Below are 19,420 nucleotides of genomic sequence, written 5' to 3' on the forward strand. Positions count from 1 at the left end.
ATGCTTATCGCTGCAATAATCTTAGGCAAACTGCTTTATACAGTCCGCCTGGAAAACAGTTTATAAATACTGCAAATAAATCAATGTAAGTTGTTTAAAACAATAAAATATAACAACAAATAAATTTTAACTGGATAAGTTGAAGGAGGTTTACCCCCCACCCACCCCTGCCCCAATTACATGGCTTAAGAAGAAGAAAGACAGAGTCTGTTGGGCTTAATTTTTTTTAAAAAAAGAAATCTTTTATGCATTGTAGAGCTGGAAGGGAATTACAGCAAAGAGCATATCCCCATCAAACTCAGGCTGCTATACTTACCAGCAGAGTGTGGAGCTGAGCTGCGTGGTTTGAAAAGAGCCGAGGAGACTGCTGGCAGAGCTGGCAAACCTGGGAGATCTTTTGGAAGACGAGGCAAATGGGAGGGAGAGGTGGCATTTAAGTCAGTGCTGTGGGTTTCTTTCCCACACTGGCGGATCTTTCCCCAAAAAAGCCCCACGAGGGTCACCTCCCGCCCTCTGCCTGCCATTCCTCCACCATCTTTCACCAGCCACAGCTAAATGATGTCTGCAGTACTGCTGCTGCTGCAGTAGAACACCCCTCTCTCCTCAAGGTGGGGGAGCCTTGGGCAGCGGCATAGCGTGGGTTGTCAGCACCCGGGGCAAGGCAAGTAATTTGCGCCCCCTAACCCCTAACCTGCTGCCGCTGCCAGCTTCTTCTTGCTGCTGCCTGGGCTGGTCTGGTGTGGTTCTCTCCCGCGCTCAGTGCTGCGCTGGGCAGCCGCTGCACTGTCCCTCCCCCAGATAGTCCCTCGCTCTCTCTCCGCACCGCACGCCTGGCACCCACCCCCTCCACAGTGGGCGGCAACCCAGCGGCTCGGATCAGATTCGCACAGCCAGCACTGCAGTGAGAGAGAGTGAGTGAGCCAGGTAGGGGCAGAGAGCTGCGAGTGCGAGCGCCCCCCCCAGATGTTGCGCCCGGTGTGGCCGGCACCCCCTGCACCCCCCACGCTACGCCACTGGCCTTGGGGCTTTCCCCCAGACCAGCCACCCCCTTTCTGGCCTCCAGCCCCTTGAGGGTTCTTGCCTTGCTGGGATTGTTTCCTTGCACTCCAATGATGCCTCTTGATTGACCGGACCAAGGACAGAGAAGTGTGTCCTGCTCTACAAAGCTAAAATGTTTACCTGTTGTCCCACCCACTTTTGCCTCTGGCCCCACCCACCATGTGGCCCCTGGAAGGTTATCCAGCAGAGAATGTGGCCCTTGGGCTGCCCACCCCTTTGCTAAGACAGCCTTTGCCAAACCACAGCCCCCCTCCTGATCACAGAATTGTAGAGCTGGAAGGGATCCGATGGTCATCTAGTCCAACCCCCTGCAATGCAAGAATCTAATGAGCTGTAACTGCTATCAGCTGTTCTGGATTGCAACTCCTACCAACTCCAGGCTGCACTAAGTGCTTCTCAACGCTGCTGTGCCTTCAGCAAGCACTGCAGGGCTTTGCCTGCTCCTTTGCCCTCAAAGGATGTGAGAAAGGAATCCCTGGAATTCATTTTTATAAATACCGTATTAGATTAAGGTCTGGTTAACTACAATAATACCGTAATTTCACAATATCTTTTTTCTTCTCTTTTTTTGTTTTCTATATGGGTACTATTTCCTGTTTCTTCTTTTTTGTGTCTTACCTTACTCTGCACACTAGGCTTATAACTTTTTTACAACCTGATGTTCCTGTAGCTTAGTTAGATGAACTTTTGCCTAAAAACAAAGGAATGAACTTTGTCATTTCCAAATCTTTTGAAAAGAGGTCACCCCAATATCAATAAATCAATTTTTGTATATGTAACTGTATAATATATTATGTAATATGAACAGCATGTATATAGGAAAAATCGAGTTTGCAAATTTTCTAATACTTGTACAATGTTTTGTACACTGTGAATCACTTATTATTGCTTAGAATAAATCGTGGTTGTACTTTGTCTTTGTTTCTGCAACAAGCACCATAACATTCCCGCATCACTTGGATTGCGCGTTCTGCACACAGGTTACTTTTTGGTATCTGGAGTATGGATGGCTCTTGCTTCCAGTGCTTTTCTGATGCTTTTAAAAGTTCTTTTACAGATGTAAAAATTCTAAACAGTTCCAAAAAGTTTTGAAAAGTGCTAATACTTATGAGTATTATGCTAATACGTTACATATACGGTGATTTCAACTCTTCATTTTGAGGTGACCTTTTGTCGCAACTGAGAAGAATTAGTCCCTTTTTCAGTGTTTCTAAGAAAAAGTTCATCCCTTTATGATATAGGAAATCGTTTTTATAACCCTACTGCACACTTGTTAATTTTGTACTTTTTATTTTCCAATAAAGAATATAAAGCAGGAACCCCTGGAATACAGAAACTGGGCTCTACCTCCTGCAGGGCTGTGGCTTTGTGACCCGTCACGAGGCGGCACATGATGATGTGTTCCAACAAAATCACTTGGAAGGAAGACAAGATAGGGCTGCAGTCCAGCACTGGAAGTGAAAAAGAAATGGTGGCGCCTTTAGTGTGGGTGGAGAGGAGGGCAAACGCAGCTGTGATAGCCTCTCCAAGGGCAAGTGGAAAGAGCTGCTCAGCAATCTTGATATTCTATGGGCACTTCTTTGGGCTGGCAAAGCCACCTTCTGGCCCCAGCCTCCTTTCCAATGGGGAAGGGGGGGGGGCGGAACTGAGCACACCAAAAAGGGATATGCCAGAAGCAGTGAGGCGAGGGGTCCTTGCATTTCTGAAGTCCCAGAGGGGAATAAAGAAAACTCGCTCATTCACATATGCTTACAAATAGATCTTGGTTGACGTTGTAGTAACAAAAGGATACCATATTTTTCTGTGTATAAGACGATATTTTTGCTTTAAAAATAGGCAAAAATTGGGTGTCGTCTTATACACAGATAGTGAATGCAGAGGGGGGACGTGCGATTAATGGCAGCAGCAAGCAGGAGATTGGCAGTGGTGATTGGGCAGGTGATTGGTGGCTGCTGGCAATTGGCTGTGGCTGCGGCAATTGGCGGCTGTGGCAAGTGGGCGGGTGGGCTGTTGGTGGCGGCAAGTGGGCAGACAACTGGCGGCTGCAGCGAAGTGTGCAATTGGCAGTGGCGGGCAAGTGGGTGAGCGATTGGTGGAAGTCACTCCCCCCCCCAAATGCTAAACAACTTAATTTTGGGTTAAAAAAATAGGGGTCGTCTTATACACAGAAAAATACGGTAAATGGTATCTGCTGGTAGTGGGTTGGAGATGGGGGTATGACTGGCCTTAGAAAAGGGGACTGACAACCCTCCACAAAAAAGGTGGCAGTGATAAAGGGGAGGTGCGTAGTGGGGGTGGGGGAGGAGGACACCCTCTGGTAGAGATTTAACATGCACATGGTGAGCATTCCAAGCACGGAATCTCAAAAGAACAAAGACATGGGCAGGGAAGAAAATAATTCCTGCTGCTCACTCTTGAGTTTCTCCAGCTGCATAAGCGCCTTGTCCGTGTACTTCTGTGCCTTCTCCAAGTATCCGGCCTGCATTGAGTGCATTACTGTCACCTGTGGAAACAAACAAACAGAAGCCTTTTGCCATCATTCTGCAAGAAAACAAAAGAGCCAGTGTGGTGTAATGGTTACAAGTGCTGGACTGGGACCTGGCAGACCAGAGTTCAAATCCTCACTCAGCTCACTGGGTGACATTCACTGCAGTCACTGCAGGATTGCTGTGAGGGTTAAATGAGATTGGGGGGGGGGGGGAGAGAACGATGAACGATGTACTCCACTGTGAGTTGTCACACTCATCCCTCACAGCAAAGATAACTTGACCCACTTTCCCACCAAGGGCTATAAAAGAGAATTTTTCATGAGCTGCCCAAAAACTAAAAGAAACCTGCTCTTGTATTTCCCGCAGGGGAGAGCTGAGCTGGCAGTTAATAGGAGCTGCAGGAATCGAGCAAAACATTGGCTGGCTTCACGGTTTTCCCCACATTGTGATTTTTGCATGGTACATACATATATATATCATGATTTGTGATACATTGCCAGGTCAAAAATTATGAAACTGTTATCATGATATGGACTTCAAAACAGTTTTGGAGGATATACTGATGTATCACCCAGCCTTAGTGTGTATCTGGTATGAGTCACATGCATTGCATTTTAAGTTCTACACAGTTAGACCCATTGAAATTAAATGGACCTAAATTTCCAGTAGATCTACTCTGAGTAGGACTAACACTGGATATAACCCAAGCCTTTGGCCTCCCCTACTATGGGCCACGCGGCCCCTGTGACCTGGACAGAACAGCAGTGCAACACTGGTATAACTTCCTAGGATGTGGCCCCAATCTTGGGTTCACAAGTGCACTGAGCGGCTCACCAGGTAGACCAGCACACACATGTGCTCCTTGGGTAGCCAGTGGAAGAGGTCAGCAGGGTTGCTGGGCAGGATCTCGTCGTCGTGGAGGGTGGAGATGGTCTGGATGCACTGCTGGAGCTGCTTCAGGCAAGGCTTGACACTCTTCACCTGGGGAAAGGAAGGGGTCGCCTCAGCAAAGAGAAAAGCTGCCACCTGCTGATTTTAATGTTGTGAAGTGCCCTGAGATCTACGGATGAGGGGCAGTATACAATGATTATTAATCCCATTGAATGAGGAGGTGGGGTGGGGGGAGGGCTTCCCCTCTGTTCCTCTCCCAGCTGCCTTCCTTCTCTCCTGCTACCCCTCTTGGCTACAAAGCTGTCATGGCACTGCTGGTGTGGGTCCAGGCTGCAACCTGGATGCAGTTCAATTGTTAAGCAGATTTCTAAGTTGTTAGGAGAGTGCCCTGGGAATTCCAAAAAACTCGAAGTTTTCTTTTCGGAATTACAGATAATGATGTAACAAAAGAGTTGGTTAACTTATTTAAGTACGGTATATAACGACAGCAGCACAAATACTGTACGACCAAATATGAAAAGGAGGAGAGGTTCCAACAAAGGAAGAATGGCTTTTGAAAATGATAGGAGTATGCGGAACTGGCAAGATTAACAGCAAAAATTAGAGACCAAAATTACAAAAAAAATCCTTGAGGACTGGAGACCTGTTACTGAGTATTTTAAAAAAAACTACTAAAGGGAGATGAAATATGAGCAACAGCATCAATTATTAAAATAAATAGGTTAAACTGTATGTATTGAATAGTGTATATGAAACAGGCAGCATTCAAAGGTAAATATGGAAACCATGTAAGGGGAAGATGGGAAGTCAATAGATAAAGTAATTTATGGTCTATGTTAAAATCTGTAAGGCTTTTTTGTGGGTGAAAAATCAATCAAGAGGGGTTTCGTTTTGTTTTTTAAAAAGGAGAGTACCCTGGGAAGAGGGAATGATTATTAAACCACTCTGGGAGTCATAGCTCTCAAAGAGGAATGGGGGCCTCCAAACAACTCCCAGCACCCTCAACAAACTACAGCTCCCATAATTCGGGGGGGGGGCATGACTGCTAAAGTGCTGTCACAGGGCTTCAAATGTATAGTGCGAAAGTGGCGCAAGGGTGCCTTAGTTGGATACAAGCCACTGAAATGGAGATGACTTAACCGACGCCTATTCATGTCAATGGGTCCAGTGTTTCCCAAACTTGGGTCTCGAGAAGAAGAGGAGTTTGGATTTGATATCCTGCTTTATCACTACCCTAAGGAGTCTCAAAGCGGCTAACATTCTCCTTTCCCTTCCTCCCCCACAACAAACACTCTGTGAGGTGAGTGGGGCTAAGAGACTTCAGAGAAGTGTGAGTGGCCCAAGGTCACCCAGCAGCTGCATGTGGAGGAGCGGAGACGCAAACCCGGTTCCCCAGATTACGAGTCCACCGCTCTTAACCATACTCCCTCTCGAGCTGTTTTCAGACTACAATTCCCATCATCCCTAACCATTGCTCTTACTAGCTAGGGATGATGGGAGTTATAGTCAAAAAACAGCTTGAGACCCAAGTTTGTGAAACACTGGACTAGCCCCAATAATATTTGCTTGAATACAACACAAAGGCTCCAATCCTAACCTCACTTATCTGGGAGCAAGCCGAAGTGAATTCAAAAAGACTTAGTTCCAAGAAGACATAGCTAAGCTTGCCACTACAAGTTTTTTGCTTCTAACCACTGCAGGATGCAAGGATGGGGGAGGGGGAAACTACCAGGCATTGGTAGTGCCTTCCACTCACCTGACCAGCATCCAGGTAATGTGTCACTTGCAGCACCAAGAAGAAGACTCGCAGAGACTCCTTCTGGATGGGGTTCCCCTGCCAGTTCTCCACTATCTGCCCACACAACGTAAGCAGTGGATGCACCTCTTGTAACTTCCTCTCCATAAGGAGCAGCTGATGAGTATGAAAAAAAGGAGGGAAGAGGCAAAAAAGGAAATAAAATGGCTGCAATCAGAAGATCAAAGTAAACCTTGCCTGTCATGTGACTACTTTAGAATTCTAAATCTGGTCCGGAGGGCTCCGGAGAAACATTTGAGAAGGCTGCAGGGCAAACAAGAAGGATAAATTCATTCATGTCACCCAAGTTTTTTGGTTTTGTTTTTTTAAATGTTTCTATTGTTTTGTTCCAGGTAATGAAAAGGAAAAGCTCTAAGCCCCCCCCCCCCGAATGGTGGTCATCCCCACCAAAAAACAATATATTGGTTTTACTGGCATAAAATGTGCATATGGTTTGTTCAAGTCTTCTGGCGTTTGTGAGTTAGCTTTTCCATTAGTGCCAGGTGACATACTGCAGCAGTCAGGTTAACACTTAAAGTCCTCCAGTGTTTAGCAATTGTCATCACAAGAGGTTGTATGAGTTCTTATCCCATAAGGTGCAAATTCCTCCCTTTCCTTTTTCATAACAGCTAACACTCTTAATAAAGTCTTAAAATTAACTTAAGATGTTGCGCTTTGTCAAAACTTGCATTTCCAAACATTGTTATTTTTCATGGGAACATTTACTAGAACTCATGACCTTTTGATTTAAAAAATACAGAGTGATATCAAACATCAGCCCTACTCAGAATAGACCCACTGAAAATTAATGGACCCAAATTAGTCACGTTCACTGATTTCAATTTCACTGTGTGAATGAGAAAGTGTGGGGGAGAGGACTGTTATTATGATGACTATTTCATTATTAGGCTGTCCATCAGTTGACTTTTTATATTTTTATCACTGATATTCTGTAATGTGTTTTTAATGTTGTGCACCACCCTGGGGTCTTCTGATGAAGGGTAGTATATAAACTGAATGAATGAATAAAATAATAGTACAGTGGTACCTTGGGTTAAGTACTTAATTTGTTCCGGAGGTCCGTTCTTAACCTGAAACTGTTCTTAATCTGAAGCACCAATTAAGCTAATGGGGCCTCCTGCTGCTGCCGCACCACTGGAGCACAATTTCTGTTCTCATCCGGAAGCAAAGTTATTAAACTGAGGTACTATTTCTGGGTTAGCGGAGTCTGTAACCTGAAGCGTATGTAACCTGAAGCGTACGTAACCCGAGGCACCACTGTACTACTCTGTAGAGCAGATGCTGGATACAACCAACATTTTTTGTTTTAAAACATCCCCACAACATGCCATTTGGGTTTCAAGGCTGTGTGGCAAGAATATAAGCAGAGCCCTGCTGGGCTGCACCCCATTTATTTCTGTATTTTTATCTTAATTCAAGGATTCAAGCAAGCAGCAAGAACTAGATCAGAGATGGGGGAACATCTCTGGCTCTACATATCCTGCTGAACTAGCAGCATGTGACCACCAGCCATGCAAGTGGATGCTGGAGTCCAAGATCCAGAGAGCCAGAGGTGTCCCTGTCCTTGATCCAAGGAGAAGCATTCTCTACTCTCAGTAGAGAATACGACTTCTAAGGTTGGGGATAGGGAACCTGCCACCCTCCAGATGTTGCTGAATTACAACTCCCATCATCGCCCCTGACCATTGGCCACAATAGTTATTGGAGACATCTGGGGGGGGGGCACCACAGGCTGCCAACTTCTGTATTAAAGATATGTTTAGGGTGATGTGTGGCTTAATGCAGCCTTCTATTTGTAGGCCACAGCTGAACTGCCCATCTGCAGGTTTGCAATCTAGCAAATCCAGAACTATTTAAACCCATTTCTCCAAACACACATGCAACTTACTGTCAGGGAACTGCCATCGGAGGAACAGGTGGGGAAAGGGCTCACAGAGGCTGGGAGGGACTCAGCAGCTGAAGCAGGGACCAGCAGGGGGAGAGGTGAGTCTCTGGTGGAAAGTCTCACGGAGGCTGAGAGAGACTCAGCAGCTAAAGCAGGAACCAGCAGGGAAAGAGGTGGAACTCTGAGGGAAAGCGAGCAAGAGGGAGGGCTCAGGGACACGTCCAGCGAGAACAGTGGGGGGGGTGTCTGAAGCTCCCATAGGGAGACCCATTCCTCGCCGGAAGCTGTCACGCCGTGAGTCCAGAAGACGTGTTTCTGTTAAGGAGCTTTTATGCTGGAAACGATTCCGAAAGCAACCACTGTCGGAATCTGCAAGTGACTAGAGCAGACATGTCTGAGGAGCTCTGTCACAGACAGAGGTTTGTGGATTTGCACACACTCTGAGGGACTACGATTTTACGCACAAGCAGCTCATCATCCCATCACAGCATTCCGACAGTCTTTGAAAGCTGCCTGTGCAGGAGAAGGCATCATGAGCGACCCAGCCGGAACCGGAGAAGCAGGAGTTGGAGCGGGTCCAAGCTTGGAAGAAAGGTACCGAGCGTTGGAAATCCAACTGGCGCTGCAGACGGCGAGGCTTGAGGAGAGAAGGGCTCAGGATGCAGACAAGAAGGGGAAAGCCACCCAGTTCACCAGAAAGGTACCAGGATTAGTGCAGAAGTTTGGGGGGGACCCCAAGGACTACCATGCCTTTAGGACAGAGATGCAATATGCCCTCAATGTGCAGTTTGATGAATTCCCTGATGAGGAATCACGAGTGGCTTTCGTGATTGGGCATCTTGAAAGGGGGGCGAGGGACTGGGTTAGACCCGTGATGGCAACGAATAATGACGTCCTAAAGGACACAATGAAGTTCTTTCGTGCGATGGATTTGATGTTTTCCAGCGATATTGAGCAGGGAGTGGTCCGCAGACAGCTAATGGCTTGCAAACAGGGAAGCCGATCTGTCCGTGAGTATTGGACTGAGTTCACCATGCTGGTTCATAGATTGGGGTGGGACTTATCGGCAGAACCCATTCAAATGCTATTTGAAGAAGGTCTTGTTTCGGCTGTGAAAGATGAACTTTCCCGGAGTCCCAGGGCGGTTTCTATGGATCAGCTGACCAAATCTGCGCTGACCATAGGGGCGCGCCAGGAGGCGAGAGCCTTGGAGAGGCGGGAAGGGAAAGGGGAACGGTGGAAGGAGTTCCGCATTCCAGACATTCCAGAGACAACTTTGCCACCGGCAGAGCCGATGGAAATCGGAACAGCGCGCGCACGCGCAGTTTCAAAGCCCAGTGAGGGGGGAAAGAAGGAGGGGAAAGGCGCCCGGAAATGCTATCTCTGCCAACAGCCAGGTCACTTTGCCAGAGTCTGCCCCCAGAGGAAGGAATGGCAAGGGATGGTGGGAGCTGTTGAGGGAAGAGAGGAGGAAAAACCGGAGCAAGTAAAAGCCAACGCCTGGTTGCCACCGTCGGGGCACAGCAGCCAGGCCAAAGAGCAGTGAAAGTGCCCACGCCAGAACCTCCTAAACCTGCCCTAGTGATAGAAGTGTCGCTAGAGCTGCAAAATGGACACCCCCTAAAGATAAAGGCGCTGTTGGACTCAGGCAGCTCCTGCAATTTCATGAGCAAAGAGTTTGCTGCTGAACACCAGATACAGACTATCCCTTTAAGCAACCCCCTGCAGGTGACCACGATCGATGGCAGGGAGTTGTTGGGAGGAGAAGTCAGCTTGCAGACCGTCCCAATGATAATGAAGGTGGCAAGGCACACAGAACTGATAGCGTTTAATGTGGCCACCTTGGGAGGAGCTCCTATTATTTTGGGGATGAGCTGGCTAGCGTTACATGATCCGCTGGTGGGCTGGCATCAGAGAGTGGTTTCCTTTGGTTCAGCACATTGCTTAGAACACTGCAAAGGGGGAAAGGTTCAGCAGGGGCCCAAGCCACCCTAGCAGGGACGGAAGTAATGGAGAAAGTGAAGGTACCACCACAATACGCAGATCTCAGCGACGTGTTCAGCGAGAAGGAAGCTGACCAACTACCCCCGCATAGACCCTTTGACTGTCAAATCAATTTACTCCCTGGGGCACAGCTTCCGGTAGGCAAGTTGTATGCCATGTCAGACAGAGAAATGCAGGAGCTAAGAGAGTTCATTGACAAGAACCTGAAGAGAGGTTTCATCAGAGAGTCCAGAGCGGTGGGAGATAGCCCAGTGTTTTTTGTGGATAAAAAAAACACAGACAAGCCGAGACTTGTGTGTGACTTTAGGGGGTTAAACGCAGTGTCAGAACCATTGGCCTTCCCTATGCCCAGGATTGACGACATTTTGACCAGGGTGCGGAAGGGAAAGATTTTTACAAAGCTGGACCTAAGGGCGGCGTACAACCTGATACGTATAAGGAAAGGGGATGAATGGAAAACCACCATGTTCACCCCTTTGGGGGCATTTGAATATCTCGTTATGCCATTTGGCTTACAAGCAGGCTCGGCGTGCTTCCAATCGTTTATGAACAACGTACTGGGGCCTTTGCTTTACAAGAATTGTGTGGCCTTCCTAGATGACGTGTTGGTGTATTCTGAGAATGAGGAGCAGCATGTGAGAGACGTCAGAGAAGTGTTGAGCAGGCTGCAAGCCAACCGGCTGTGGGTGAAACTGGAGAAGTGTCAGTTTCATACCAAGGAGGTGGAGTTCCTGGGGTACCGCCTGTCAGACAAGGGATTGGCCATGGATCCCGGCAAGGTCCAGGCAGTGCTGGATTGGAAAACACCCAAAACCAAGAAGGATGTGCAGAGGTTCCTAGGGTTTGGGAACTTTTATCGTAAGTTCATCCGAAACTTTGCCCACTTGACGGCGCCCATTACGGACTGTCTCAGCAGTAAGAAGAAATTCGTTTGGACTGAGGAGGCGGAGCGAGCTTTTGAGGAACTGAAAAGGGCCTTCGCCTCTGAAGAACAACTTCTGCATGTGGATTTACAAAAAAAGATGAGAGTCGAAACAGACGCATCAGACAGAGCCATAGGGGCGGTGCTTCTTCTGCAGCCAGGGAAGGAGGAGTCAGAGTGGAGACCGTGTGCCTTTTTTCGCGAAAGCTGAACAAATCCGAGAGGAACTACACGGTGTACGACCGAGAACTTCTGACGATTCATGAGGCTTTCCGGAGATGGAGGCACCTGCTAATTGGCGCACAACATAAGGTGCAAGTGTGCACTGACCACAAGAACCTAGAGTATTGGAGAACGGCACGAGTGCTCAACCAACGGCAGTTGAGATGGGCCCAGGAGTTCTCCAAATTTAACTTTGAGATTTGTTACGTGCCAGGCCCAGAGAACGTTAGGGCGGACGCTCTCTCACGCAAACCTGAATATTTGGAGGGGGAGGGAGCACCCGAAGAAAGACATGCCATTCCAGAGGACCGCTGGGTGTGTGGGGCGGCATTGGTGGGGCAAAGGGAACTGGTAGAGGGAACGGAGAATGATGAATACGCCCAGGACAAACTCAGGGGTCTCAGGAGGGAGGGAGATAAACACGGAGGTTTCGAGGAGAGAAACGGGGCGTTGTATTACAAGGGAGCGTTATATATACCTGAAGGTGATTTGAGGGAGAAGGTACTCAAGCAGCTGCACGATAGCCCCACAGCAGGGCATTTTGGGCAACACAAAACCATGTGGCTGGTTACCAGGGAATTTTGGTGGCCCAAGGTCAGGGAAGATGTGCGGGAGTATGTGAGAGGGTGTGACCAATGCCAGCGAGCCAAGGGGGAGAGGCGGGCACCGGCAGGGTTATTAGAACCGCTACCCACACCTGAAAGACCATGGGAAGCAGTTGCAATAGATTTCATGACTGATTTGCCAAAATCCAGAGGGAAAACAGCCATCATGGTTGTGGTAGACCTGTTGACCAAAATGGCCCACTTTATAGCCTGCTCACATGCTGTCACGGCAGAAGAAACAGCTAAATTGTTTGTAGAAAATGTGTTTAGGTTGCATGGCGCCCTCTTGAGGGTGGTTTCAGACCGAGGGAAACAATTTACTTCCCGGTTCTGGCGGAAGCTCATGAGCTTACTGCATGTAGAGGTCAATTTTTCGACTGCCCGGCATCCTGAAACCAACGGGCAGGCGGAAAGAGCCAATGGCATCCTCCAGCAATATTTGAGGTGTTATGTGAATGACAGAGAGAATGATTGGGTGGAGAAGCTGGCGTTGGCAGAATTTGCCTACAACAATGCGGAGAACGTGTCCACGGGGATGAGCCCCTTTTTGGCTAATTACGGGTGCCATCCCCGGGCTTTCCCAGGGGGGGAAGGGGAGAACTGGAGCGTTCCAGCTGCCGAACAGTTCGTAGAAGAAATGGAAGCGATCCATCGCCAGCTCCAACTTAACTTAGACAGGGCCAAGGAGGAATATAAGAGGCAGGCAGACAAAAACAGAAGAGAAGGTGAAACCATTAGGGTGGGGGACCAGGTGTGGCTGTCAACCCAAGGGTTACCATTCAAAGGGGGTTGTAAGAAGTTAAGACCCAAAAGATTGGGTCCCTTTGAAGTCACGCAACAGGTCAACCCAGTGGCTTTCAGACTCCGCTTACCGAACCACATGAAGCTGCACCCAGTTTTCCACAGGTCGTTGCTGTCACCGTATAAAGGGGACAGAGAAGGGAGGGTCACTCGGGGACCAGCAATGGAGGAAAGGGAACACAGCTACCATGTAGCGGAGATCCTCGATTCCAGGTGGAAGGGAGATCAAGTAGAGTATTTGGTAATGTGGGAAGGGGAACCGGAGTCGGAAAACACCTGGGTCATGGCAGAGGATGTCAATGACGAGGTTTTAATAGAAGCTTTTCATCAGAGGTTCCCACGTAAACCTCAGCCTGTGGCGAGGTTCCGGAGGGAATACTTTGCCACCACCGACGAAGAAGAGGAGTTGGAGGGGTTCACAGATTCCGAGGAGGAGGAGGATTCAGCGAGCCGGAACGGCGACCGATGGAGGGAAATGTTCGAGACGTCTGAAGATGAAGAGGATTCTTTTCGGGGTTTTACCTCCTCACCGCCCAGAGGAGAGGGAACGGGAGGGGGTGAAGGGGGCCCTGGAGGGGAGGTGGATGTCAGGGAACTGCCATCGGAGGAACAGGTGGGGAAAGGGCTCACAGAGGCTGGGAGGGACTCAGCAGCTGAAGCAGGGACCAGCAGGGGGAGAGGTGAGTCTCTGATGGAAAGTCTCACGGAGGCTGAGAGAGACTCAGCAGCTAAAGCAGGAACCAGCAGGGAAAGAGGTGGAACTCTGAGGGAAAGCGAGCAAGAGGGAGGGCTCAGGGACACGTCCAGCGAGAACAGTGGGGGGGTGTCTGAAGCTCCCATAGGGAGACCCATTCCTCGCCGGAAGCTGTCACGCCGTGAGTCCAGAAGACGTGTTTCTGTTAAGGAGCTTTTATGCTGGAAACGATTCCGAAAGCAACCACTGTCGGAATCTGCAAGTGACTAGAGCAGACATGTCTGAGGAGCTCTGTCACAGACAGAGGTTTGTGGATTTGCACACACTCTGAGGGACTACGATTTTACGCACAAGCAGCTCATCATCCCATCACACTTACCATGCCTTTGCTTAGCAGAAACAGGGCTCTGAAAGGAGAAAAAAATAACAAACTGAAGATTCTAAAATACAGGCAAGACAACCAGAAGTGCAAGGAAGCTAAGAACTTTCAATTAAAGTTTTTATACCATGCCTTTCCACTGCAATGAGCTTAATGTATTTAAAACATCTAAACACAATTACAAGCAAACATCTAAACACAATTAAAAGCAAGCATCTTAAAACAATTCTATTCTCTGACAGCTAATAACTTCAAGGCTGCCAGGAACAGTATCTTTTGGCCATCTTATGCTTGGGTGAACAGGAATACTTTTCAATTCCTCCTGAAAGCTGATAATGAGAGAGAGAGAGGGAGGGAGGGAGGACATTCCACAAGCAGGGAACCACCACTGAGAAGGCCCCCATCACGAGCCTGTGACAACCAAGCAGCCCCCAAGGAAGCTTTGTAACTCTCTCTTGGAAGGTTGAATGAGCCCCCAGAGTACCCCTAATAATCCCGGCCCCCGCGCCCAGACTCCATCAACTTTGATGGCAAAAGACCAGTTGCCCCATAAGAAAGGACTCACCTTGTATATTCCGACCCTACCACACGGGCGTATTCTGCTCCAACCCCCAGGAGGTCACAAGCAGACACCAAATCTTTTTCAAGTGTGTGAAGTTGCTAAATGGAGAAAGAAATACACACACAGTTACATTTCGAAAGTAGGCTACTTCTTCCTTTCAAATCTGATCCTACAGCTAACTGCAGAAGCTGACAGTGTCTGACAGAGTACTGAGTTTTCTATTACGGGGGGGGGGGGGGCTGGTGGTTTTTCATTTGTTTCCCCAACATGTTGTATGAAATATAAATGTGTTATATCATATACGTTATACAATGCAATTATGCGTATACATACACATATACCTACACACACACACACACACACACACACACTTAATGCAAGCCACTGGGAAACCCTTTGAGTGACAAGTGAGTAGTGAGTTTAATCATGAAAACAAATCAGTCAGCAGAGCATGAGATTCTTAATCTCAGGGTTGTGGGTTCAAGCCCCACCTTGTGCAAAAGATTCCTGGATTGCAGGGGGTTGGGCTAGATGTCCCTCGTGATCCCTTCCAACTCTACAATTCTTTGAGTAAGTAAACTGATCTGCTCACTTTTGCCTCTGGCCCCGCCCACCACTAACACACAGCCCCACTTAAGGTCACACAGAAGGAAACACAGTCCTCCGGCTGAAAATGGCTCACCACCCTTGACTTAAAATAAGCATACCGCCAGCTGGAAGAGGAGGCGGCAGTGCCAGTATGGAGTCTGCTGTGAAATCTGGATGGCTTTACGAAGCAGGGGTTTTGCAGTGTCGACAGAGTTCTGAAACAAAACAAATCAAATTTAAAAAAATGGATATAAAGGGAGGGACCCAAAGTTCTAACCCAAAATAGGAGAATCAACAAGAAGATGTCAGACTGAGCTAAGAACTTCAGCCAGTACAGATGTACCTTGGAAGTTGAATGGAATCCATTCCAGAAGTCTGTTCGACTTCCGAAGTTCAGAAACCAAGGCATTTGGGAACCGAGGTATTACTGATTAGAAATTCAGTGCTGCTTGTGGGCTTCCCATGAGGTCATCTCGTTGGACACTGAGATCAGAGTGCTGAACTAGATGGGCCTTTGGCCTGATGTGGCAGCCAGGCTCTTGCAGTTTTATTGCTTGCTGATACATGGGGTTGCATGTCGGAGTCAAACATGGGGTTGCATGTCGGAGCCAAATGACTCCTTAAACCAAGGTTGCAGCCGCCAAACCAGAATGTCTAGTTGCCATTTTGGGGGCAAGACAGCTCTAAAGTCTTATTTTTCAAATGATGGACTGTGGGAAAATGATTGCTTGTACATAAGAGCATAAGCAGAGTTCTTATTATTGCAGAGTGATTTTACAGCACGAGATATTGCTAAGAGCATGATGAGCACGTGAACACCTCATGCTAGACTAATGATTGGCTCACGTAGCATAACACTCTCTTTGTCTGTGGGCAAAAGCAAGGTTACATTCCTTTGATTTGTTACTTTTGAGTACCAGGCAGAACAAGCGCTGTGCTGGAGGAGAGAGGATGAATTATTTTCACTGCACACAATAAACATTGCACGGCAAAAGCCAAAGCTTTTTCTTCAAGTCATCTTGGTGTGAGACTGATTTTCTTACTGATGTCGAGCTGGTTCTCGACATTGGACTGACTGTGATTGACTCTGAGTTAAACATTTGGCTAGTGCAGATGACAACCTTGAGCTAGGTGAAGAACTTTGAGAACTTAAAGAAGAAAAGCTACTTGATCCAGTCCATATATCTATTGGCCTATTCCTACCTCTTTTTCTTAATGGTCACATGGATTATTTGTAATGTAGGGCTACTCTTCACAACTGTGAGAATGGCAGTGGGGTAAGTGAACACAAGCAACAACAATTAACTATAACGTTTTTCAGCACTCCTGCTGAGTCTGCACATAAAAAGTATTTTGGTTCTTGAAATTCATTTAGCTTGCACAGATAATACATAACTAATAGAATTATACAGGATTAGGTATTAGTGTGTGAAAACAGTCAAGAGCCAATGATCCCCAGAAATGTTGAGAAAGCGCTCTGTCCCATTCTGAGTAACCCAATCTGAGCATGGAAGGAGTGTCTGTCCTCTTGCACTCTGCTAGGCACTCAAGATCAACCGAGCGCTCTGTCTCTTGCCTGCCACTACAGACCACTCCGACATGCAACCCCATGTATCAGCAAGCAATAAAACTGCAAGAGCCTGGCTGCCACATCAGGCCAAAGGCCCATCTAGTTCAGCACTCTGATCTCAGTGTCCAACGAGATGACCTCATGGGAAGCCCACAAGCAGCACCTTTCTAAGTCTTCTCTGGCTGCTGACCCCACTGAACTTTGGGATTTGAAGTACCGAGTGGGAAATATTCTTTCTCTGCTTACCTCTTGACAATACAGCTCCGACAGCAGGCTGGCAGCTTCAAATTTGACATCCTCAAACTGCGGAATCTGACAGCATCCAAGTTAAGCTAATATAGTAAAAAAAAAATGGTGGAGCAATTGTTTCAAGGGGTATCCAAAAAACAGGGAGCACAGTTGCTTCTCAAAATTTATATTAACAAAACCAAAGCATGGAATCAATGGGGCTTGTTAAACACTCTGTTGACACGTAGTTGTGTTTTCCCCTCCAAGAAGCAAAACCCCAGTTTCCATGAGACCAGAAAAAAGGATACTTGCTGTGATATCAGCCACTGTAAGAGAAACAGAGAGAAATGAGGTATTCTGGAATCAACAAAAATGAAGCTCTCGACATAAATGGAAGGGGAAGACTTTGAGACAGCTTTGAGTTGTCACTACTGAGCTGTCTTGTCCCTCACACCATATTTTAATCCTTTCCACAACAGGGACATAGGAAGCTGCCTTCTACTGAGCTAGACGTAGCAATGTTTCTCTCCAGAGATTCAGAACAGAGTCTCTCCCTGTCCTACTTGGAGATGCCAGGAATTGAACTGGGGACCGCCTGAACGCAAAGCAGGTGCTCTAACCACTGAGCTATGGGGCTTCCCACTGGAAATAAAAGATGAACAGAACACCCTTTTTGGGTGTCCACCTTTCACTTCTCTTTCTTTCTTTTCTGTTCTCAAGATGCCGACACAGCCGTGCCCCTTGAAAAAGTCCACAGTCCACTTTCATTCTCCCCACACATTTGCTGATAGTCTCAGTTCATTCATGGGATGCCCCCACACCTACTTTATCCAGTGTAGGTGTGGTGGTTAAGAGCGGTAGTCTCGTAATCTGGGGAACCGGGTTCGCGTCTCCGCTCCTCCACATGCAGCTGCTGGGTGACCTTGGGCCAGTCACACTTCTCTGAAGTCTCTCAGCCCCACTCACCTCACAGAGTGTTTGTTGTGGGGGAGGAAGGGAAAGGAGATTGTTAGCTGCTTTGAGACTCCTTAGTTTCTGATAAAGCGGGATAGCAAATCCAAACTCTTCTTCTTCTCCTCCTCCTCCTAAAGGGCTCCAGCTCAGCCATAGAGCCCCTGCTTTGCATGCAGAAGGTCCCAGGTTCAATCCCCAACGACATCTCCAGGCAAGGCTGAGAAAAGACTTCTTGCCTGAAACCCCCGAGCAGCTGCCAATCAGTGTAGACAGTACTGAGCTAGGTTGACCAATGTTGACTGACTCAGTGCAATTTTCTACACTCCTACTGAGTTGCTTCCTCCTGCTCTGTTGTTCCTTTTCAAGGGTGTTCTCTTTGCTCTCTCTTCTATTAACTGAGGCAGCTCACACCACCAAACACAACAAGCAATAGGGGCCCTTTCAACCTTCTGCTTATTCTCTAACACACCGCGACCTCAAGGTCTCTCCTTCTCACTGTTCCACATAGGCACTGCTATATGTATGCACAGCAGGGGAAATTACGTAACTCAAACCCTTTCCTGTATGTCTGCATGTAACATTTTAACAAAATGGGAGAATTTTGGGCAGCTGTCAAGAAATTCCTACACCATTGTAATAATACAAGGAGTTCAAGCTTTCTTCCTGCCCTTCCTGTTTAACACTGAACTGGGGATGAGGACGCCAATAGGACCATAGCCAAAAACGGCCAACGACAGAGAGATGGGGGTGGGTATCAACATGCTCTGCGAAACCATGAAGTTTGCAAAAGTACAAATATGTTTTTTTGAAACAAAACAAAAAATTATGAGGGCAAAAAATACAGCCCGATGAGGGCAGGGGATTGTTATCCTATCAGAGACAGTAGCTGAAGAACTTTTGAAATTTTTTTTGTTGTTCTCCACCTTGGGAAACAGAATAATATTTTTTTTATAACTGCAACATATGCTGACGGCACACTCCCCCCACCCCGATATATCTACACCTAGCAAACTGTATAACAGGCATCCCCAACCTGCGGCCCTACAGATATTTTGGCCTACAACTCCCATGATTCCTAGTTAACAGGACCAGTGGTCAGGGATGATGGGAATTGTAGTCCAAAACATCTGGAGGGCCGAAGGTTGGGGATGCCTGCTCTATAACATCCACTATCACATCCACACACATAACATGCGCTGAATATAAATACTTGACATCCATCCCCAAACACACACACACAAGATATATACATCCACACAGATGTAAAAATACTCTGCGTCCCCTTCCTGGACATGCAACACACGACAGACACACACACGACATTAAAATGTAACACCCCTCCACATCACACATGCATGCATACACACAAACACTTGTGCACGCACATAACATTCTCTCTGTAATATATAAACGCATATATGCACTGTCTCTCTCACGCACAAGCAAAATATATCGTATCAGTGTGTATGTGTATATGTACACTGTTCCCCACAAAATGCAATACATACACATGGGCAAATCACTCTCTCTCTCTCTCCAGGCTTGATTATTGTAACTCGCTCTACACAGGGCTGCCCTTGAAGCTGACCCAGAAACTCCAGCGGGTGCAGAATGCCGCGGCGAGGCTCCTTACGGGGTCCTTGCCACGGGATCACATTCATCCAGTGCTTTACCAACTGCACTGGCTCCCGGTGGAGTACAGGGTCAGGTTTAAGGTGCTGGTTTTGACCTTGAAGCCCTATGCGGCCTAG

At 47.6% G+C, this 19,420-nt stretch overlaps 1 protein-coding gene across 1 annotated transcript in view; it reads right to left on the reverse strand.

Moving 5' to 3' along the window:
• Positions 1 to 19,420, reverse strand: part of MAU2 (MAU2 sister chromatid cohesion factor) — a 32,291-nt gene that overhangs the window by 11,316 nt on the left and 1,555 nt on the right. The window contains exons 2-11 of the mRNA XM_081177747.1: positions 17,024 to 17,041; positions 16,734 to 16,799; positions 15,037 to 15,132; positions 14,333 to 14,427; positions 13,768 to 13,795; positions 6,196 to 6,351; positions 4,383 to 4,529; positions 3,472 to 3,562; positions 2,407 to 2,510; positions 317 to 394 (exon numbers count right to left, since the gene is read on the reverse strand). Of these exons, the coding sequence (XP_081033873.1) occupies positions 317 to 394; positions 2,407 to 2,510; positions 3,472 to 3,562; positions 4,383 to 4,529; positions 6,196 to 6,351; positions 13,768 to 13,795; positions 14,333 to 14,427; positions 15,037 to 15,132; positions 16,734 to 16,799; positions 17,024 to 17,041 (879 nt within the window). The remainder of the gene's footprint in view (positions 1 to 316; positions 395 to 2,406; positions 2,511 to 3,471; positions 3,563 to 4,382; positions 4,530 to 6,195; positions 6,352 to 13,767; positions 13,796 to 14,332; positions 14,428 to 15,036; positions 15,133 to 16,733; positions 16,800 to 17,023; positions 17,042 to 19,420) is intronic.

The sequence above is a fragment of the Podarcis bocagei genome, assembly GCF_964188305.1.
Source record: "Podarcis bocagei genome assembly, chromosome: 18".
NCBI classification, from domain to species: Eukaryota; Metazoa; Chordata; class Lepidosauria; order Squamata; family Lacertidae; genus Podarcis; species Podarcis bocagei.